The sequence below is a fragment of the Microtus oregoni genome, unplaced genomic scaffold (genome assembly GCF_018167655.1).
Source record: "Microtus oregoni isolate MIOR12 unplaced genomic scaffold, Mior012 000013F_ref0000133, whole genome shotgun sequence".
NCBI lineage: Eukaryota > Metazoa > Chordata > Mammalia > Rodentia > Cricetidae > Microtus > Microtus oregoni.
In genome coordinates, this window is record NW_024543072.1 from 35,742,468 (window position 1) to 35,766,457 (window position 23,990).

The window sequence follows — 23,990 nt, forward strand, 5'->3', positions numbered from 1 at the left end:
TGAATATACTTTCAGCTATTGCTTATTTGTATGCTAATTGCTACATTGGTCCTTCCAACAAAGGTTGAGTTCACAAAACCAAGTCATGGCTAGGCTTAAAGGTAAACAAAGAAGGTGACACTTTTGCTGACCTACAAAGATTCTTCTTCCAGGTGTCTAAAATTGTGGATGACATTTATGAGCAGCTCACTTGGAATTCTTCCCACACGATGAAGAATGTCTTGCTGCGGGTCATCAGCCTGCTGATAAGAGCATCCCCTAAGAAGGTGATCTTTCAACTCATGGAGTTCCCAGTCCCTGCAGACGAGTAAGGCATCCCGCATCTTGCCCCTCTGTATACACTTACCCACAAATTCCATGGTCATATGGCCAAGCTAAAGTCTTTCTTTATTGTAGTTAGGCATAATCTCTTTTTCTGAAAAAAAAATCCTTTTTTTTTTTTGCACCATCTATGCTGGCTATAAGTTTTAAGTATGTTCATGTGTTATGCATAACTTTGGATAAAGGTTAGCACACAGTAGGACCCCAAGATTTTATCAGTGTCACTGTGGGAGGGTGTTAAATTATATGCTGTTACAAATCTTACCAAAGGAAACTTGCTTCAAAAAGATAATGAGTTTCTCTTACCTGTGTTAATTTAATCATTTTTTTTCCTTGAAAAAAATCTCCCAGACATAGAGATTTTCTTATTTATAAAGGTTTGACTTACGCTATTTAGACCCACCAATAGAATTAAAAAAAAAGTTAATTACCAAAATAAGGCCCAAAGAAATGACTTTGTGGTTAAGAGCTGCCATTACAGAGTCCTAGAGTTTAATTCTGAGATCTCACACTGGGTGACTTACAACCACCTGTAACTCTGGCTCCAGGGGATCCAATGCCCTCTTCTGTCATCCACAGGCACCCACATGCATGTGTGTGCACACACACAGACATCCACATGCATATATGCAGGTAAAAACATAAAATAAATTTATTTTATTGTTACTAAGACTGAGAATCTTCGGCCCATTAACTGTTCATCTGAAACTCATGACCTAGGACCACAAGAAATCTTAAAGAACTGAACCCATTACTTTGAGCTTATGGGCCAGTACAGCTCTAACAAGTGCATTAAAAGAGCTTAGAAAAACCACAGGGCTTCACTTCTACAGTTCCTACGCTGTGGGGGAGGGAGTGTCACTTCCCTTCTACAGGCTGCACAGAACTTAAAACAGCGACTAGCAAGCATGGGTCTCAACACCTTGTGTTTGCAGGGCTCTGCTTCTGATGTGGCAAGCGGCAAGCACCGAGTCAAGTGTCGCGCCCCAAGTGCTGAAGACGATCTTGTTGATACTGAAAGGAAAGCCTGGGGAGTTGGAGGAAACTCTGGTAGAAAAAAGGCGCTTCTCCCTGGATGCCACCAACTTGATGCCTGTGGCGGTAAATGCTTCCATGAGTGTTTCTGCTCCCTGTTGTCCTCCTGATGGTGAATCCCCTATCCTCACTGATTAGGCCACCCCTCCTCGGCACAGTCTCCTTCATGCATGCATCCACCTAAAACACATTCATTGTGCAATACAACTTGATGATAGCGCGTGGAATCTGCCAAGACACAAAGATAAGGAATGAATATTTATATTCAGTATATAAATATATGGTAGTGTATGTGAGGGAGACAGGGTGACAGGGATGGTTTAAGGTAAGTAGCACATGGCACACCTCCATATGGAAATGGCTTAAAATCAGAATCCTGGGATGGTTCAAGATAGTACTTATATGCATCTTGGAAAGACAGAAAGCAGAACACAAATCCTGTTGTCTTACTTAGGGTTTCTATTGCTGTGAAAAGATACCATGACCACGGCAACTCTTATAAAAGAAAATATTTAATTCAAGTGGCGGCTTACAGTTCAGAGGTTCTCATCATGGTCAGGAGCCTGGCAATATGCAGGCAGACATGGTCCTGGCTACACATTGATCATAAGGCAACAGGAAGCAGACTGTGACACTGGGAGTAGCCCACCCTTACTGTAACACACTTCTTCCAACAAGGCCACACCTACTCCAACAAGGCCACACCTCCTAATCTGCTCCTATTAGTTTATGGGGACCAATTGCATTCAAAATTGTCAGGATGCAACTGACATGGCAAGAAGGCCAAAGAATCTGAGGGAACTGCCCAAGGGCAGACCTGTACTTGACTTTAGAGAGATAGCCACCAGCTAAGACATAGAAACTTCAGTGGTCGTGTCGGTACTGATATCATTTCTGTCTACCAGTTTCCTCTCAAGTGTGGTGATGTTTGGGCCATGAGAAAAATGTAATGAACAGGGGTGCCATTGTTTATTGATATGAGGTGTTGGGATGTGCGTATGGATGGTAGTGGGTATTGTCGGTATGCAGGGTTCAAGCGATTCAAGGATGACTTGATGTACCTTCTGCTGACTGCATCACTTCCCTGGGGTTTTAAGAAACCTAACGAAGACTTTGCTTACTAGTCAGACTATTCCTTATGGCTACACAGGAAGGAGACCTTAGGATATAAGCCCTCCGTGAGGATCAGCTTTCTTTCCACAAATTTGGTGGCTGGGAGGGAACCAGTAACAGTGCCTTGGAATTTCCTTACCAAGAATGCTTGGCCCAGGTTCTGCTAACCAATACGCATGCACGCTGAAGAAGTCTGGGAAGGCATGCAGTCTTTCTTGCCCTCTGTATGATGTTTGGAGGGAGACAGTCGCCTTTTTTAACTCCATTTTCCTTCCCCAATAGGCATCCCAGGCCCTGTGCACATTTCTACCTGTGAATTCCTATAGGAAAGTGGTGACCAAGCTTTTCCCCGAGTTCCTGATGGCCCTCATGCTTCAACTCTTCTACTGCAGCCAGCTTCTAAAAGACAGGGCCAAGGACAGACCTCTGTAAGAGAGTGCTATTTGGGGTTGTGGAGAGAGAAGGGTCCAGCATCTCACGTGGGCTAGTGTGGGACTTGTTGTAAGACCGTGGGAGGTTCTGCTCACATTTATTCTACTCTAAGGGTAGCATTTCTTCAGAAAAGCAATCATGTTGAGGACATAATCATTCACTAGGACTTCTCCTCTCTATATGCACCACACAAAAGAGTCACGAGCTCAGAACACAGTTTGTTCCCATCGCTCCTGCTGTCAGGTCAGTGAGAAGAGGAAGAAGCAGAAAGGGCCATTCGATCCAAAGCGAGACACATTCAAACTCTGCCATTCCATATGCTCCGATAGCAACCTCTCGGAGTTGCTGCACACACAAAACAGAAGAGTGAGTGCAAATATTCATTGTAAACTGGAAGGCTATCATAGTTTGATGTGGATATGATGTGGGTGAGCGCAGTGTGACAACCGCCCTCTGTTTCAGGACAAAGTCACCATTTCCTTTTGGACAAGAAAGCTAGTTTCCCTGCCCTGAAAGGAAAGTCAAAGTCCAACTGTCAGTTATTTGCTGTGTCTGGTATGACCATCTAAGCCAAACAGAGCACAGCTGATCTCGTTAAGATACTTAATTCATTCATTGTCCTCTAAAAAAGATACACACCAACCCATCCCTAAGAAGACAGAAACCTATCTTGCTTATTTAGAACATCCCCCCCCCCCCACACCGCCAACCAAAGAAAAATGATAGTTCTACCAAGTCATTACATTTCTGGGTAAGATTGTAAGCTTGTTAATGTGATTCAGCCTAACTTTTATGTGCTACCATTTTATATTTTAACTTTTGCAATCTATGCACTGTTGATGTAAGTGGGTCTTCTATCTAGCTGTTGTTTCATTTGTTAATTAATAAAGAAACTGCTTGGCCTGATAGGACAGAAAATTAGGTAGGCAGAGTAAACAGAACAGAATTCTAAGAGGAAGAGGGAAGTGAGACACACGCCATAGCTCTCCTCTCCAAGATGGACACAAGTTAAGATCCTTCCCAATAAGCTACCACCTCATGGTGCTACCCAGATTACTAAATATGGGTTAAAGCAAGATGTGAGAATTAGCCAATAAGAGGCTACAGATAACAGGCCAGGCAGTGTTTAAAAGAATACAATTTGTGTGTTGTTATTTTGGGTGTAAAGCTAGCTATGCAGGCGGCCACCGGGAACGCAACCCGCCGCTCCTTCTACACACTGTTCATCAGGATGATGAAAAGCATTTAACAATTACCATCCTCTGAAACTCTCTAAAACTGTATCCTTGCCAAGATAGATGGAAAGTCAAGTTGCATGTACTCAGTTATGTGTGGGTCACTGTCTTAGACTGTCTCTTCTTCTCTGGGCCTCAGCTACGTACGAGACGGCCTAAAGGTTCTGCTGAATTGCTCTGGACTAGAAGAAGTGCACGATGCTCTAGAGAAAAAGAATTTCTGGGACCAGTTTTCTCAAGTCATGGATCACCAATACGGGATCCAGGTCATTGCCAAGTAAGAACAGGGGACTCAGGGTAGGACTCTAGCTCTCCATCTTCTCCTCTGCATCCACCTTCAGGCTCTCATGTGGGAACACATTCCCAAAAGCTTCCCTAACAGCCTACATTGAAACTTGATTTTTGATCTTTTGGTGATTTAAAAGATTTATTCTGAGATAATTTCTTTTTTTTTCTTTTTTTCTTCTTTTCTTTTCTTCTTCATCCACCCATAAAATAGCCTCTCTTACATACAAAGAGCTTAAAATAAATGTGATGCTTTCCTCTCTGATTTTAGCTGATCTCTGCTCTGTGGACACTCAAAAGTACCAATGCCTTCTAGTTTTAGAGAAATCTACCCAAGGTCCATACCCAGTAAGCCAAGTACATTCTGGAAAATACAATGGAACATACTTTTAAAAAAAAATTTCCTGCAGTAGAAATATTTTTGAAGAATTGTTCAGTTTGTTTTTATTTAACCCTTCTGATGATAGGGATCTGATTTTCTGACAATCACAAAAAAAAATTCAAGAATTCAGAGAATACAGGGTCTTGGTGCCATGAAAGAGTCTTTGTAGTTGTGACTGACTCAGAGAATACTTTTTCTGTGGCCCATGGGCTTTAGATGTTTCTAAAACTGTAACTGTGTGGGCATATGTACTTTGGGGATATATGCTTTTAAATGAAAACTATATTTATGTAGATTTTTTTAATTGGCAAAACCCAACAGATAAAAGAAGTCATATCATATGACTTAGATTATTTCCAAATACATAACATTTATTAATGAATGTAGCTAGTAAGTTTTATCATTTTGATTTACTTTTCATGAATTTTGACTATATAGACATTTGGAGAAAGATGGAGCTCTAAGAAAAATCCCACAACTGCATGAGCTCTTACAACAGGACTGCGTAGGGAAATCGATTTCTATCCTTATAGCCTTTGACAAACTAGACCTTTTGCAACTTTAAAAACAGGTGTTTTCAAAGGTAGGACTGCAAGGAAAATATAGACAGTCCATTAAAATATGATCCCATACAGGTGAAGATAATTTTCAGACTTTCAAAGTTCGCTATAAGACTATGAAATAAGGCCCATTGCCTTGCTGGCAGTCTAGCCTGCAGCCACTGATGCCTATATAAGCAAAATGTGCTCCACAGGTAGCAACATCATTTGGGGAGTAAAACTATATTTGTGAGTTCTATCTGTTCAGAATGCACATTTACAGGTTTAGCCAAAGGACATGAGGTTTGGAAGGAAAAGCTGTAATATGATTCTTGAATATCCTACCTCTTACCAATTGGATTCAGGATGGTTTATGAAGAAAACTCTAAATGTTCCTGGAAAATGATTTAATGACTCTGAACTTACTGTCCCTTCTCTGAAGTACCTCAAAGTTGTCACCAAAGGAAGAGCATCATCCAAAGCCAAAAGGCTGACCTTCAGCAAGTGTGGTTACCTTGGATTGCCATTTAAATATATATATATATTCTCTCTCTTTGGTCAAGGACTGTTGGATGCTTATGTAAAAATAAGACTTCTCAATGTGGAAAAAATAAGAGATAAAAGAAAAGGGATGACGATAAGGACAGAATTATTTCTCTCTAGCTCTGTAGTGATGCTGAAGCTTACCTTAGATTAGGGTATTTTTTGGAAAGACTTTCTTTCTAACCTGGATAGTCAACAGTAAGGATTGATAGTTTGTCCTTGTCCTTGTTAATGCAGGATATTTCTCTTCTCTGCTAATTTGGTGTCTCGTGTTCTTTTCTAGAACTCTCAGTGAATATAACTTCCCACAGTTCCCAGAGACCCTACATTATGTCTACAAGATTGCAGTAGAAGGTCCTAGAAGATCAGAAGACAGTATCGTCACAATAATATTCTTTGCTGAAGTAAGTTTTAATAGCACAATGTGACCAACTGTGTTCTTTCATTCCCATTCCCTGAATAAAACCAAAACTCCAGCATCTCATCTTCCTAAGTACTTTTCTCATGAAAATTTAATACAGTAAAAGATATATAAAGTCGAAGCCCCGGGGATGCTCTCCCCACTGCTGTGAGGCCCACCGGTGGGGAGAGGCCGAGGTCCAGGTGCCATGCAACCCTAGCGCAGGGGGCAGGGGATGCAGGGATGAGGGCTCTGGGGTGTTCCAGACTGCTGTGCCCACGGAAGTTTGTGACTTCCCTGAAGTTTCAGCTTAACCACAAAGGCGCACCTACATGAATTGATCAAGGGGTTCAATCCAATCTTCAGGGCCAACAATCCAGGATTATATGAATCGACCAAGGCCTACCTGGGAGGAAGTAAAGAAACAACTAGAAAAGAAAAATAAGGGTTCCAAAGCTTTGGCTGAATTTGAAGAAAAAAAATGAATGAGAATTGGAAAAAAAGAACTAGAAAAACACAGAGAAAAAATATTAAGTGGAAATGAGAGCTCATCCAAAAAAAAAAAAAAACAGAGAAAGAAAAAAGAAAAGAAATCTGATAGGTATTCATCTTCTTCTTCATCGAGCTCTGATTCTTTCAGCACTTCTTCAGATTCTGAAGTTGAGGATAAGAAACAAACAAAGAAGAAGAAGAAAAAGAAGAGTTATTGCCATAAGTCTCCTGAGAGCTCAGTGTTGGACTCCGACTCGGACAGCAAGAACGGTTCAAAAACGAGAAAGAAGTCAAAGGATGTGACTGAGAAAGAAAAGGACACTAACGGACTCAGCGAATAAAGAAAGCTGTATGAAGATAGGGCTGACTTCCGAGTCATTGTCAGAGTTGGAGTGTGAAGAGGTGCAGGCGAAAAGGAAGAAAAGCAGGGAAGCGCACGAGAGAACAGATAAAGATAAAGCCAAAAGGAGAAGGAAGCATAAGAAACACAGCAAGAAAAAGAAAAAGAGGCTGCCAGCTTCAGTTCAGACTCGTCACAGCGTCAGGAAGACCAGGGTCCCTTTCAGGGCGCAACATTAAAGGAGCTCTTAACTGTGAGGATCGCGGCATACGTAGTAACGCGCATGAATTCCCTTGTGTTTAGACTTGTCCTGGACTAGTCAGTAGCCACTCGAATGCTGCTGTATGAAAAGGCCATGATTGTTGCCTGCTGCCTAAACACCTTTTCCTCTCTCCCAGTGCTCAATGACTCTGGGAAACCATCCTTTGCAGTCATACTAGTGGTTCAGATATTTGAAATAAAGCTAATATTTTTTACTAGATGTACTTAAGGATACGTCAACAGAAACGGTTTGAATCCATCTCCAAGATGTGACCAGAAATAATGAGGTGACTCTAGGGAAATTTTCAAAGTAGGGGTTACAGTAATATTTCAAAATTCTTATGCTGTAGATAAGTATATTTTAATTTCTCCCCATGTATATTTTGATTCACTTGGGGAAGGAGCTTTTAAAGGGGGTGGTTTATTATCTCTTTAGCTACCAGAGCAGCGTGCCTTTGATCTCACACTACTTTTGTGGACACAGGCGCCATGCTCCCTGGGAGGTCAGAGCTGGACACCAGCAGTCCTGCCCTTGACTGAGGTTAATGAGATCCTTTGTATGCTGCTTTGAATGACCCAGAGATACTCGGTCCTTTGCAGCATTGGAAAGGCCCCACAGCTCTGGTATTTACCTCTGCTTCAGTAATACCGGCCTGAATGTTTTTTAGGGTTAGATTGTGTTATGTCATTTGATTTGATCCTGCCTACACTTTGACTTTGGAGAGGAAGTGTTTAGTAGACACTGGTACCTTCTGAACTGATAGCTAACAATTCTAAAGTGGATGTTTTATGCAGGTTTTAACCAGTCAGAAGGGGTTAAGTAGCCAGTGAGAGCTACTTTATGTTTTGTATAGTTTTTGTTTAGGCTGCAGTGTTTAACTTTTAACCCTGTGTACTCTTGCTATCGTAAGTTCATTACTGTGTTTAGTGACACACAAGATATTCAGCACATAAAAAGCAGGACTTTGGTTTTTGTTTTTAACAGTATCATATTGAAGCTAAGACTTTTTACCATAAACAAGTTGAGTAACAGGCCTCATATGCTATATCGTGTTACATAAAGCTGTTGCCAGAATCTTAGTAATTTTTTTTTTTAAAAAAAGATATATAAAGTCAGAGGGGGAGGTGGGAAGGAGTCCTGACTGCTCATTAATGTATTAACTGCATTTTTTTTTTTATTAAAGTTACTGAACAACTTCTTCAAGGAATCATTACCCGAGGAATTTTTGGTTCTCTTCAGAAACTGGATTAATGATTCCAATCCTTCAGTTAGCAAAATGAGCCTTCAGAAAATCGCAAGCATGGCACCCGTTTTCAGCAAAGTATGTGAGTGGAGTGTGATGTGTGTCACGATTGGATGTCTTGTAATGAAACGTTGATTTTTTTTTTTTTTTTTTTTTTAGTTTCTATACAGCTAAAACCATCAAAGTCTGAAACTCAATGGAATAGAAAGAATATAAATCACCTTAGTGGGTTCTGTCCACCTTATTTATATTTTTTTCCATAAAGCCATTGTCTTGTGCTCAGAATTTATTTAGTATCATTGCTCAGAGTAAGTAGCCCTCTTACAGGTCAAATCATAGACACCTGTCCATTCCCTCTCTGTATTTGTGTTCTCATTGACTTCCTTCTTGGGGTACCCACCAGACCTCTTCCATCCACTTATGACATTCTCCCTTCACCTATACGTGATTGCATTCTTTGCCCTTTGGGACGATCACCTCAAGTCAGACTTCACTAAATATTCTGACCTCTAGCAGGCTCCTCACTCTGAAGCCCATCCCATCTAGGAGCATTTCTTCTCTAATGGTGATGCTCAAAGTATGGTCCTTGAACCACCTGAATCAGACTCACCTGGAAACTTGTTACAGATGCAAATTGCTGTGCCCTCCTCAAGCCTGAGAACCAGAAACTCTGGGTTGTGGTTCACAGGTCTGTCTGTTTAGGTCCCTAGGTGATAGTGAGAGACATTTCTCACAAGCTCGTGTGAGTAGCTTTCCAGTTCTAAGAAATTTAATCAGGACCCGTGTCTTGTAATTCCAAATTTCAAAGTCTCTTGCATAATCCTAAATCTGTAGATACCCACAAATCATTGCTGATTCAATAGTGGACCTAAAAATAAATCTGTATCTATTTGATCATAGCCTTCAAGCCTGTTTGTGAATAACTATTTTTGCATTTTTAATTTCATGAGCTGTGGTCCATATGCTTAAAAAAACCATACAAGTCAATAAGAGGGTTTATTTTTGCTCCTTTATTAAACAGAAAGTTATTTGCTGCTTTCTCCAAAATTCTTCTTCATGGTGTTCATAACAGGGAGATTTTATGTCAAGGTAAGAAGGACAGTAATGGAGAAATACAGATCTAAACTTCTTTGAAAGACAAAGGTACCTTTAGGCATGGATTCAGTCCCTAACTCTTGACTCTTGACTATATATATATATATATATATATATATATATATATATATAGATATAGATATAGATATAGATATAGATATAGATATATATATAGATATATATATATATATAGATATATATTGTGAAGAGCTAATCTTTGCTTCTTTGGTATCTCCCACTTTTCTTTTCCTTTCCCTTCTGTTCTCTTTGGCTCTGATTTGCCTCTGGGGCTCTTCAGTTCCTCTCTTTAAACATTTTACTCTCATGTTTAGAGACCACAGTACCAGATATGTTGGTTAAATATTTAGTACCAACTCTCTGAAAAACCAGATAAAAAAATTTTCTAATATGAATATTCTTACCATGGCTCATTTCAAATGCATGTTATAAAACATGGAATTGTGCAGGAATCCATAATATGGCTTTATTTATTCTTCCAACCATCCACATACAGTTCATAAATAGCCTTAAGTATGTAGAAAATATTAAAATACATACTAGCAAAAGATGTTAGAATTGATCACGTTTAATAATACTTTTGATTATACTTAATTATAAATTTATGTGATTCCTTTTTAACAATGACTTTTTACAGCATTTAGTTTACAAAAACCTTTAACGGTTTTAAAGAGGACTTGTGAGTTGACACGCTAAACTCAGAAGCATACATACCAATTATCCGCTCTTAGTCCCAAAGTTTTACCATTCTCTTCTTTTCTTGCATAGATAGAAAGTGTCTGCAACCTGTTACTCCCAATCTTGGATGCTTTTCTCTCCAAAGAGCACACTGTTATCATCCGGGCAATGCTCACTCTCCGAAACATTTTGAGCAAACTGGACAAGGCCATGTACTCCACAGTGTGTGTCAGGATCGCTTCCAGCTACTGCCCTCTTATGGATCATGTGAGTGACATCATGTGATTAGCTGTGTAAGACCATTAGCTTTTGCGCCCCAGATGGCAGGATGATCTTATATCCTAGAATAAGCCTGCATAAGACAGCTATCTGTCCCTGGATACATTTCAGCTTAGTGGATACACTGATTAACACTGAAAGCTGGGCAGTGGTGATACATGCCTTTAATTCCAGCACTCAGGAGGTAGAGGTAAGAGGAACTCTGTGAGTTCAAGACCAGCCTGGTCTACAAAGTGAGTTCCAGGACAGGCTCCAAAGCTATAGAGAAACCATGTCTCAAAAACAAAAACAAAAACAACAACACTGGACCTGGGCTGGGTGGGTGTTAATCCCTCTTCTACCTTTGATATCATGGTGATAACAGATATTTCTTCAGAGTCTTTGTGCGTCAGTTTCTCAACCTGTAAAACAGTCACAGAAGTAGGTTTATTATAAAGTTAAGAATTTATTTGTTCACCCCTCCAAAGCTTAGAGAACATCCCATAGGAGGGGATAGAAAGAACACAAGGGCCAGAGACTGGAGCAGAGTGTTGCAAAGATGATATCATCTGGCCATGATATGGCCACTGTGCCAATGAACTTACTGAAGTTGTGGATAGGCACAAAAGACCTGCACAAGATTTAAGCTCGTCAATGTGTCATCGAGGAAGGAGGAAGGGATCATAAGGGCCACCCTCCTCTGAGGGACTAAGCCAGTTAGTGGTGTCTAGAGAAAAAAATGTAGCTTTCTTCAGGGGTATAACCACTGATAAATTACCCATGCTCCAATAAGGAACTTCCTGCCCACACTCATGCAAGCAGCCTTTCTTAAATTCAGGGGTCACTACACAAATGAGATGTGAAAGTAGAAGAATTGCAGAGGAACACAAGGTCTTCATCAAAAAGAGGAGAGAGAAGAAAATGACAGGAGATAAAAATGACTGAAATTCATCATACACATATGAAACTGTCAAAGAATAAAAACAAATAAAAAAAATCCTTCAGTTGGAAACTGATTTGTCAAACAGTAGGGACTTAAAATTCTCTTTCACTCAAATTTTGCTTTGAAGTTATTTTCCTGTTCTATATTATGGCACTCCATTAAAATGCACTATTTTTGCTACAAGATTACAAAGTTGTACACAGTACCTCAAGTAAATGTTTGTTATTAATATATAAGACTTTGTTTTGTTTCAATTTTTCTTTAGCTTTGAGAATTTCCTTCATGGATACCAGTGTTCTTAACCGTCCTAATGTTGCGACCCTTTAATACAGTTCCTTATGTTGTCGTGGTGACACCCCCAACCATACAATTATTGTGTTGCCACTTCATAGCTGTAAGTTTTGCTATTGTTATGAACCTTGATGTAAATATCCGATATGCTGAATAATCTGAAAAAAAAAAACCAAGCATTTTTGTCTTTTTTATTGAGCTATATATTTTTCTCTGCTCCCCTCCCTTCTTCTCCCAACACCTTCTACCCTCTCCCATGGTCCCCATGCTCCCAATTTACTTAGGAGATCCTGTCTTTTTCTACGTTCCATGTAGATTACATCCATGTATGTCCCTCTTAGGGTTCTCTTTGTTGTCTAGTTTCTCTGGGGTTGTGGCCCGTGAGTTGGTTTTTCTTTGCTTTATGTCTAAAAGCCACTTAGTGAGTACATATGATATTTGTCTTTCTGAGTCTGGCTTACTGATGGAGGAGGGTCATCTGTCTATGTTTTACTTTCATTGGTTAATAAATAAACTGCCTTGGCCTTTTGATAGGACAGAAAATTAGGTAGGCGGAGTAAACAGAACAGAATGCTGGGAGGAAGAAGGCAGTGAGGTAGATGCCATAGTTCTACTCTCCGAGATGGACGCAGGTTAGAATCTTCCCGGTAAGCCACCACCTTGTGGTGCTACACACATTAATAGAAATGGGTTAATCAAGATGTGAGAGTTAGTCAATAAGAGGCTAGAACTAACAGGCCAGACAGTGTTTAAATGAATATAGTTTCCGTGTTATTATTTCTGGGACTAAGATAGTCATGCAGGAGCCAGGCGGGACGAAAAACAGGCTTGCTTACCTCATCACTACAGCTTACCTCACTCAATATTATGTTTTTTAAATCCATCCATTTGCCTGCAAATTTCAAAATGTCATTATTTTTTCTGCTGTGTAGTACTCCATTGTGTAAATGTACCACATTTTTCTTATCCATTATTTGGTCGAGAAGCATTTAAGTTGTTTCCAGGTTCTTGCTATGACAAACAATGCTGCTATGAACATAGTTGAGCTCATGTCCTTCTGGTACGATTGAGCATCCTTTTGTATTACTGGGTCTTGAGGTAGGCTGTTTCCTAATTTTCAGAGAAATCACCATACTGGTATTCAAAGGGCCTGTACCAGTTCCACCTTTACCCCACATCCTCTCCAGCATAAGCTGTCATTAGTGTTTTTGTTCTTGGCCATTATTCCAGGTGGAAGATGAAAGAGTTGTTTTGATTTGCATTTCTCTGATGGCTAAGGATGTTGAGCATTTCCTTAAGTGTCTTTCAGCCATTTTAGATTTCTCTGTTGAGAGATCTCTGTTTAGGTCTGTACCCCATTTTTTTATTGGATTATTTGTTCTTTTGATGACAAATTTCTTGAGTTCTTTGTATATTTTGGAGATCAGTCCTCTGTCCATTGTGGGGTTGGTGAAGATCTTTTTCCATTCTGAGCTGGTCATGTAGCTCTGCAGACAAACTGTCTCTACCTTAACAAAAGCCAGGATGTGCTGCTCCTAGCTTCTTTTGTTAGAATCTAGATGACCTGAGAAGAGCTGTTGACTGAAGCTGATGACTTAAGAGTTTAGATGTTTGGTGCTTCCTTCCTTTTGTAATTTGGAGGATGTCTTATAGAGATGCTAATTCATGGCCTACCTGACTGCTAGAGGCGGACTTGACTTGAGCCAAGGCACCTGGTTGCCTAGGAAACAGCCTGATGTGTTCTCTACCCCCCCACCCCCGCTCAGTTGGTGTGGATGTATAAGATGTTTGGAGAATAAAGAGAGATCTGGCCTTTTCTTGATGACTGTGTAAGCTGTGTCAGTTTTATTCCTCGAGACTCCCTAGGGAATCTGTGTTGGACCCACTCGGGCTCCGACAATAGGTCTGTTTAACTTGTTTATCTGGTCTTGATTTAATTTTGGTAAGTGGTATTTACCCATAAAATTGTCCATTTCCTTTAAGTTTTCCAATTTTGTGGAGTACAAGTTTTTCAAATATGACCTGATGATTCTCTGGATTTGGATTCCTCCATGTCTGTTGTTATGTTCCCTTTTTTATTTCTGATTTTGTTAATTTGGATATTCTCTCTCTACTTTTTGGTTAGTTTGAATAAAGGTTTCTGTTTTGTTGATTTTCTCGAGAACCAATTCTTTGTCTCATTGATTCTTTCTATTGTTTTCTTTGTTTATATTTTGTTGATTTTAGCTCTCAATTTGATTATTTTCTGCCATCTAGTTCTCTTAGGTGAGTTTGCTTCTTTTTGTTCTAGAGTTTTCAAATGTTTTGCTAACTCACTAGTGTGGAAATTTTCCAGCTTCCTTATGTAGGCATTCAGTGCTATGAACTTTCTTCTTAACACTGCTTTCTTGTGTCCCACAAATTTGGGTTTGTTGTGTGGTCATTTTTATTGAATTTTAGAAAGTTTTTAATTTCTTCCTTTATTTTTTTCTTAACCCATTGATGAATCAGATTAGCATTGTTTAATTTCTGTGTGTTTGAGGGCTTTCTGGAATTAATGTTGCTGTTGAATTCTAATTTTAAGCCATGGTGATCTGATAAGATACATGGGGTTATTCCATTTTTTTTTTTTTGGTATCTGTTGAGGTTTGCTTTGTTACCTAGTATGTAGTCAGTTTTTGAGAAGATTCCATGAGATGCTGAGAAAAAGGTATATATTCTTTTATGTTTAGATGAAATGTTGTATAAACGTCTATTAAGTCCATTTGAATCATAACATCTGTTAGTTCCCTTATTTCTTTGTTCATTTATTTGTCTGACCGACCTGTCCAGTGGGAAGAGTGAGGTGTTGAAGTCTCCTACTATTTGTGTGTGGAGTTTAATATGTAATTTAAGCTTTAGAAGTGATTCTTTTACATGTGAGGGTATCCTTGTATTTGGAGCATAGATGTTCAGTATTGAGATTCCTTCTTGATAGATTTTTCCTGTAACTAATATGAAATGTCCTTCTTTTGATTAATTTTAGTTTGGTCTATTTTGTTAGATGTTATGACAGTTTTACCATATTGTTTCTTAGGTCCATTTGATTGGAAAATTTTTTCCAACCCTTTACTCTGAGGTGATGTCTGTCTTTGAGGTTGAGGTGTGTTTCTTGTATGCCTCAGAAAGATGAATTCTGTTTGCATATCAAATCGTTAGCCTGTGTCTTTTTATAGGTGAGTTGAGTCCATTTATATTAAGGATTATTAATGGCCAGTGATTGCTAGCTCCTGTTATTTTAGTTTTCCTTATTGGTGATGTTATTGTGTGTGTGTTTTTCCCTTCTTTGGGATTTACTGCTGTGAGATCATCTATTGTCTGTGTTTTTGTGCACTTAGCTAACTCTCTTGGGTTGGAGTTTTCCTTTTAGTACTTTGTGTAGGGCTGGACTTGTGGCTAAGTATTAGTTGAATCTAGTTCTGTCATGGAATATCTTGTTTTGTCTGCCTATGGTGATTGAGAGGTTTTCTGGGTATAGTAGTTTGGGCTGGCATTGATTGTCTCTTAATGTCTTCATAACACTTGATTAGGACCTTGTAGCTTTCATTATTTACATTGAAAATTCAGGTGTAATTTTGGTAGGTCTGCCTTTATATGTTACTTGACCATTTTTTCTTTGCAGCTGTTAATATTCTTTCTTTATTCTATATGTTTAGAGTTTTGATTATTATGTGGCAAGGGGACTTTCTTTTATTATTCATTATTTGGTGTTCTGTAAGCTTCTTATATTTTCATATGCATAACTTTCTTTAGGTTGGGAGGTTTTCTTCTATGATTTTGTTGAATTTATTTTTTGTACTTTTGAGTTGGACATCATCTTCTATCCCTATTATTCTTAGGTTTGCTCTGTCCATGGTGTCCCATATTTCCTAGATATTTTGTGGTTAGCTTTTGTTAAATTTAAAGTTTTTTTTTGACCTGTGAGTCTATTTCCTCTATGGTATTTTTGACACTTGAGATTCTCTCTTCCATCTCTTGTATTCTGCTGTTTATGCTTGCATTTATGGTTCCTGATTGTTTTCTCATAATTTCTGTCTCTATAATTCCTTTGGCTTGTGTCTTTATTGTCTTTATTTCGGTTTTCAAGCCTTGAGTAGTTTTTTTTTTTTCATATTTTTGATTGCTTTTTCTTGGTTTTCTTTAAGGAATTTGTTGATTTCTTCCTTTTTTTTATGCCTTTTCCTCCATTTCTTTGATGAAATTTTTCATTTCCTCTTTAAGGGCCTCAAACATTCTTCTAAAGTTATTTTTAGGTCATTTCCTTCTGCTTCATCTGTATTTGGTTATTCAGGTCTTGGTGTAGCTTGGGCTGTGTCTCTGGTCATCAATTTTCCAGGTGACAGTACATCCAAGGCTCAGATGGTTGCTCCTCATGGTGCAGTCAGGGCCATGGTTCCAGTCACCCCAGAGGTCACTTGGTGTTCCCAGAGGTCATTCAGCACTCCCTGGAGTTGCTCTGCAATCCCAAGGGTTGTTCAGTCCTGCTTTCACAGTGATTGCTTGCTTAGAGCTGCTCCTGTTTAGGTGGCTGCCTTGGGCCTGCTCCAGCAGGGGTTGCTGGCTCAGGCCTTCTCTAGCAAAGGTCATTGGTTCTGGCCTGCTCCCTCAGATGTTGCTGATTGGCACCCAGTCCCACAGAGGTCTATGCTCCCTCAGTGGTGACTCCCTCATACATACTCCTATGAGTTGCCTTGGGCCTGCTCCTGCAGGGGTCATTAGCTCAAACCTGCTCCTATGGAGGTCATTGCCTCAAGCCTGCTCTGACTGAGGTCAATGACTCAGGCCTACTCCAGTGGAGGTCATTGGTTCAGGCCTGTTGCCACAGATATCCCTGGTTTGGGCCAGGACCCACAAAGGTCTCTGGCTTGGCCTGCTCCCTCAGCAGTTGCTCTCTTATATCTGCTCTTATGGAGGTCACTGCCTTGGGCCTCATAATTTGTTTTTCTTAATAGATCAATGATATTCAGTTGTGTAAATATACTATATTTCCATTTTCCATTCACAAACAAATCAGAATTGTCAAATTTGTCCTGAACCACTTAAAAAAAATATTGATTTATTTCAAGTTACACTGCACAGTTAAAATAACATGGCCATGGCATTAAAAAAAAAAAAAAAAAAAAAAGAGCTGATTCTGCCTCTCATGGTCACAGCAGCCTGGACTGATCTACTTAACTACCATCCAGGCCCATATCCAGGGATTTGAGTTGGCCCATCCCAGCATCTAGCACATCTATGACCTGCTGGAACATGCAAGGTACCAGTCCTGCAGAACCATAGCCATAGGATCTGCATGACTCAAGGCAACAATGGGATGTCTGAAGGGAGTTTTGGAGAAGGTTCAGTATTGATGGTATACTAGAGGCCAAAGTCCTTGAACCTGTCCAATGTTACAATCAGCATTTACAAATAAAGCTGTTTGAACAAAAGGGTTTACTGCATTGCACAACACAGCTCCCAATGCCACTAAGGTAAATGAAGAGATAATGAAGAGGCAGGAAAGGCAGAGAAGCAATGTGGCTTTTGTTTGTTTGTTTGTTTTTGTTGTTTTATTTTGTTTTAATTAATTTTAAAAATCTTCTTTGAGGGGAGATGCTACAAGAGTAAAGGAAAGATGTGGGAAATGAATGGGATTGGGGTGCTTGATGTTTTATTGAGTCCTAGAGAATCAATAAAATTATGTTTAAAAAAAGACATATTGATCAATGAAATAGATTTAAGGAACCAAAACATAAGCTCACACTCTTATAAATACCTATTTTTGAGATAGAGGCCAATAATATATATTGAAGAAAAGATAGCATCTTCAACAAATAGAGCTGTTCAAACTGGATAGATAGGTGTAGAAGACTGGAACTTGATTCTCATCTCTCACACTGCACAAAATTCAACTCCAAATGGATCAAGAGCCTCAACATAAAATCTGATATCCTGAACCTGATAGAGGAGAGAGTAGGGAATATGCTTGAACTCATTGGCACAGGAAATGACTTTCTGAATAAAACCCAGACAGTGTAGAAATTAAAACCAACAATTTGCAAATAGGACCTCATTAAAATAAAAGGCTTTGTATAGCAAAGGATGTCATCATTCTAGTGAAAAGGCAGCCTACATAATGGAAAAAATCTTTAGGACCTATATATTTGACAAAGGGTTAGTATCTAGTATATACAAAAAAACTTAAAAAACTATTCATAAGAAAGTAACAATTTTAAAAATTGAGGTATGAGACTATGCAGAGTTTTCAAAAATTAAATATAAATAGCCAAGAAATATGTTTAAAATATTCAACATCTTTAGCCACTCAGTAAATGTAAATGAAAACAGATAAAATTTTAATTAAACAGAATTTCACCACAGTGTTGTGCATTTTGAGTGTTCTTATTTTATCCATTTTCCATGTAGGAAACTGAGGCAAACAAGTTCATTATTCACAGAAGGTCATATAGCTGATAAAATAGTTGGTATATTTTAAAAATATGTCCAAGGTTAAATCATAAATACTTCCTTAACATATGTTGATGTAATTGTTTAAATTAGTTTCATTCTCCAACTTGCAATAGTACAGCTTCCTTATCTTTCCCTACTTGGAACAACTATTCCTTGGAAACTAAATTGTGTGCCAATGTGCAAATTTCTAATTAGTTTTCAGGACTCTAGCACTGAACACAGCATGCCTAACACATCTCTGAGTGCTTTTATACAATGACTCCCCAACCTTACACAGATTATACTAGTTTATATTTTTTAAATGTCCTTACCTCCTATCTTCCTATATTTAAGAAACTCACTTGTTACACAATCTGAATTGTCTTTTTATATAATTTTTTTCACACAATACACTTGATGATATTTTCCCCTCTCCCAACTCCTCCCAGACTCTCCCCACTTTCCTACCTGCACAGTTCATTTCATATTCTGAATTTGGTAACAAGGAAAACTGTAACTATAACTATCTCATCTTCAAATGTGGGGCCCCTTCTTTCTTCATGGTCTGTTTGCCACCAATCCATGAGAACAAAGGGGCAGAAGTAGCAACTGAGAGCTTTGTGTGGCCTGTGAGAATGACAGAAATAGCCTTCAGTGAGACAGCTCTGTTTTATTCTAGTGTACAGAGGATATATAGGATTGGGGACTGTATCTGGGCAGTCACCTAATTTTCATTAAGTGGCATGCTTCTATCATATAGACATTCATCTATAGTAGCAGCATGGCCCTATTAAAATAGTTAGGGCATGTTACCTGATTACCATATGGGCAGCAAAGAAAAAACATTTGCAGGGAATTGTGTCAAGGGTCATCATTGAGATAAGTCAGGTATCCAGGCTTAGAGACATTCTCCAAATGCTCATTCAGACCCGTTCCAGCTGGATTTGTGAGCTCCCATTAGAACAGGCACACTGCCTTAGTTCGTGGACCAACCCCTCGTGGTCCTGACTTCTTTGCTCATCTTCTCCCTCCTTCTGCCTTTCAACTGGACCTTGGGAGCTCAGTCCATTCCTCTGATGAGGGTCTCTATCTCTATCTCCATTCATCGCCAGACGAAGATTCTATGGTGATATTCGAGATAATCATCAGTGTGATAGTGGGGCAAGGCACCCTCTCCTCTGCTGTCCAAGGACCTATCTGGGGACATCCCCATGGAGACCTGGGATCCCCTCTAGAGCCAAGTCTCTTGCCAACCTTAAAATAGAACCCTTAATGTAGGTATCTTCTTCTCTGCTCCTATATCCGCCCTTCATCCATCTCCACCCTCCCTCTCGCCCAAGCTGTTGCCAGTCCTTCCCTTCTCCCTTCCCTCTCCCCTTTCCCCCAACCTCACCCCCCACCCATGCCCCCACCCCCATGCTCACAACTTTTGCCCTGCAGTCTTGTTTGCTTCCAATTCCAGGAGGATCTATAAATGTTTTTCTTTGGGTTCACCTTGTTATTTGGCTTCTCTGGGCTTGTGAACTATAGGCTTAATGACCTTGGTTTATGGCTAGAGTCCACAGATGAGTGAGTACATATCATATTCATCTTTTTGGGTCTGGGTTATCTCACTCAGGATAGTGTTTTCTATTTCCATCCATTTGCATGAAAAATTCAAGATGTCATCGTTTTTGACCGCTGAGTAGTACTCTAATGCGTATATATTCCACACTTTCTTTATCCATTCTTCCATTGAGGGAGTTTTTCACATCCTGTTCATAAAGTCTATTTTTTCTACTTCTTCTGGATTAGGGTGTTCAAGTCTTCCTGTTGTATGTTCGCTGGTTTCTAGTGTTATCATGTTGTTTTTCAGATTGTTGGAGGAATTCTTGCATTGGCGCCTACCCATCTCTTCCTACAAATGCTCTCCGATGGGTCTTTTGGTACAGGATCAGGGCCACTTGCTGGTCAGGGACGAGCCCCTTTCTTCCATTTCTTTAAGGGAATTTCTTATTTCCTCTTTTAGAGTTTCAAACATTCTCTTGAAGTTATTTTTTAGGTTATTTTCTTCTGCTTTCCATATTTAGTTGTTCAGGTCTTGCTGTTGTAGGGTCTTTAGGTTTTACTGGTGTTGTGTTGCTCTTTGTGGTGTAGCATGTGATCTTACCTTTTCTACTCATCTGTTCCTCTAGTAGGTGTGGTTGGGGCTGTCTGAGATTCTGTTGAATAATCTTCTAGGTGCCAGTGAATCCAAAGCTCAGATGGTTGGTCCTCGTGGTACAGTCAGTGTCATAGTTGTAATTACCCTGTTGGTTACTCTGTGTTCCTAGAGAAAGCTCAGTGTTTCTGTGTTTTGCTCTGCTCCCTTAAAGTTTGCTGTCTCAGGCCTATTTTGCCTAGGTTGCAGGCTTTGCCCCATTTTTGTAAATCCTGGTCTGGAAACCCTCCTGCAGAAGTCCCTGCCTTGGAGTTGGTCCTGCAAAGGTTTCTGGCTCTGGTCTATTTCCCTGTACCTGTACCTGTTCTGGTGGAGGATCTGGTCACTGACTCAATCCTGATCCGCCAGTGTTCTGGGACTGGATTGGCTTCTGGGGCTGGATTTGCTCCTGGCTTCTGCTCCTGGGTGGAACTTGTTTGCTCTCTGTTTTAGGTAGCTGGTTCAGCCCCACTCCCTTGTTCCCCATTCTTAACAAGGGCAACAGCTTTTGCTTTTTTTTTTATTAATTCAATTAATTAATTAAGAATTTTTAAGTGTCACCAGGCAGTGGTGGTGCATATGCATACCTTTGATCCCAGTACTTGGGGAGGCAGAGACAGGTGGGTCTCTGTGAATTGAAGGCCAGCCTGGTCTACAGACTGAGTTCCAGGACAGTCAGGGCTGTTACACAGAGAAATCCATCTGGTCTCGAAAAACAAACAAAAAATTCCCAGGTGTCTCACCAGATGTGCTGACAATGACAATGAAGAGTGAGACTGCCTGTTATTGCACTGCACAGCTGGGTAGAGAATGCAGGCAGTGCACAGCCTGGCCAAGGGCAGCTGCAGCTGCTAGCGTGTACTTGGGGTCTAAGAGTGTGTGGCACTGGCTGCAGCAGTAAAAGCCTGAGTAGAATCAAGGTGGCCCACCTGATGTGGTAATAGCCCAATGAGGGTGTTGAGGGGAAGCCCACAGCCCATGGGGAGGAGCCAGTAGCCTGAAAAGACAACACAGGGGGATGTACAAAAGAATGTGGTGGGAAATGAAGGCATGCAGCCACCAGAATGACAGAATGTTTGTGGGTAGCTAACTTCAATGATTTTGGGGATCCAGCATCAGCTGGAGGCTACCATAGAGATGTTGCAATGGGAAAATCCCAGGTTTCCATGGAGGGCATGAAGGGAGGGTGGGAAAGCTAGCCATAGCAGAGAGTGGCTGCCTTGTGATCTCATGCCCTATGTTGAACACCAGTTTTAACCATTTATCTAATTATTTTTTATCAATAAAAGTTGGAGAGTCAGATATCAGAGTATGAACCTGAATGATCAAAGAAGCAGAGGAGAAGCAACCAGTGGCCTCCTCTCTCTCTATTCCTTGATCCAAAAAGGCCTGAGAATCTTTCCAAACCCCTCCCTACCACTTCCTGTGTCTCTCTATATATGTCCTTCATTCTCTAATACCTCTATGGCTAATTTGATCATCTAAGAACTTGCTCTGCTTTCTGATTTAAAGTAAACTTTATGGACAGTCTTGGGAGAGTCAGAGTGTGATCAAAATATCCCACAATACCTGAGCCTCTGTTGCTGTAAGTTCAAGTTGAAGACAAAGTATGTGAGATCAGGAAGCATTCCTTTTTATGACTAGCTGAGTCCACTTGGTGTAATGTCCTCCTCATTTAGGTATACTGTTGCAGTGATGATCTTTATTTTTTATTATGTCTCAGATTATTTGTGTGTTCATTCATCTATTAATGGGCATTTATATCTTAGCTATTGTATAATGGTTAGTCAGATCTTATCATGAAAAGAAACTCTAACAAGTCCAATCTTTACTAAAAATGACAGGTATGTATGTGTGTATGTATGCTGCATATATGTACCACCATTATAGAGAGTAGCACTGACCTGTTCAACTGAAGTCTTGGTCTTTTCTTCTGTGCACATTTCAGGTTAATGGTGTCATTCAGTGTATGGCCATTCGTCACTTTGGTGAATTACTTGTGGATATGAATCAATACAAATGGATGCTGAACCATATAATCCTAGGAAGCCTTGTGCCCATGATCCTGTTTTTGGAGTCTACGAAAACAAGAATTGCGAATGTAAGAGCTTTTTTCTTTCTTAAAATTTTTTTACATGATCTTATTTTTCCCAATTAAACCCAGCACAGTGTTTTATGTAACAACAAATCAAATCTCACTGATCTTTTCTCTCTTTCAGGCTTGCAGATATACATTAACTATCTGTGTCTCACAACTAAAATGGTCAACATCATATCTGCTCCAAGAGGAAAATTACAATTTTGAGTCCGTGGTTCTCAGCATCTGCAACAACCTTGTAAGCAGACCTCTGCTTTAACTACTGTGAGCACAACTTTAAGGTTACACACACAGTGAGAGGTGCAGGGGTGAACAGGAGGAGCTTGTAGAAAGAATGTGAAGAAAAGGAAATATTTACATTTACAGTACGAACTTTAGATGTAAGAAAGAGAATTTTTCACACTTTCAACACTGATCATTCTATCTTCCTCCCATTTTGACCTTTGGGTGGTCATAAACTTGAGTAGAACACTCTACATCACCAAAGAAAAATGGGAATTATTTTGCCATGACTGCATGAGCTGGTCTTTTGAAATCCAGCATGAACAAGAGTAAATAGGTGGGGATGAGAAGATGCTAACCCCAGATTAGAAACATCAGGAACGATATGATAAAGAGACTAATCCTTGCCAGTAGCCCCAACAGTAGAATTCATACAGACAAATCTCCAAGTTTTATATTGGTCTTAATTTCATACTAGTAATTAAGTAATTAAGGTCTCTCACTGACTATTTTCTGGAGGAAGCACAAATGTTTTGTCAACAGTTAAGAGAATAATTTTCCTGTTTTATTCCTAGCTTCCCTCTTATGAGAGTTACATTACAGACTTAATATCTGACACCTTAGGGTTCCTGGGGAGCTCTCGATACTTTCTGAAGAGAGGAGCCATTATATTAGTAGGTAAATAAATTTATTTTTTCTTGATTTGTCTTTGAATGTACAAAATAGGGTTTAAGTTGAAGCTATTCATTAAAATATTTACAAATTTTTGTGATTGACAATACCTGTCATGGTGAATAGGTATGAATATGATAAATATAAAGATAAATATGATGAATGGGGTTAGTATGTGTGATTGCAAATCAAGTTCTATTTTACAGCACAGAGTAGGTATATCTGTCTGGTCGCTTATTACATAAAATGTGTTCAACAAGATGAACAATAAGATTTCAAAATGTGATATCATTCCCTCCACTACCTAATATTACTAAATAGCAAGAGAGATTTAAAACTTCACATAAGAATCATGTTCAGCACAACCTGAATGTCTGTAACTACGAACAACAAAAAATAAGGAAGAGCTAAAGATCCAGTAAAGTCTATAAATAAAATATGTATGGGAGAAAGCCACTCAGAGGGGA

General features: G+C 39.5%; 1 protein-coding gene and 1 pseudogene across 1 annotated transcript in view; both read left to right on the top strand.

The window, feature by feature from the left end:
- Mroh9 (maestro heat like repeat family member 9) overlaps positions 1–23,990 on the top strand; it is a 57,453-nt gene that overhangs the window by 26,798 nt on the left and 6,665 nt on the right. Inside the window, exons 10-19 of the mRNA XM_041662447.1 lie at positions 153–307; positions 1,257–1,422; positions 2,752–2,897; positions 4,276–4,413; positions 6,169–6,289; positions 8,563–8,700; positions 10,504–10,680; positions 22,480–22,632; positions 22,751–22,867; positions 23,427–23,529. Of these exons, the coding sequence (XP_041518381.1) occupies positions 153–307; positions 1,257–1,422; positions 2,752–2,897; positions 4,276–4,413; positions 6,169–6,289; positions 8,563–8,700; positions 10,504–10,680; positions 22,480–22,632; positions 22,751–22,867; positions 23,427–23,529 (1,414 nt within the window). The remainder of the gene's footprint in view (positions 1–152; positions 308–1,256; positions 1,423–2,751; positions 2,898–4,275; positions 4,414–6,168; positions 6,290–8,562; positions 8,701–10,503; positions 10,681–22,479; positions 22,633–22,750; positions 22,868–23,426; positions 23,530–23,990) is intronic.
- Positions 6,437–7,356, top strand: LOC121455336 (annotated as a pseudogene).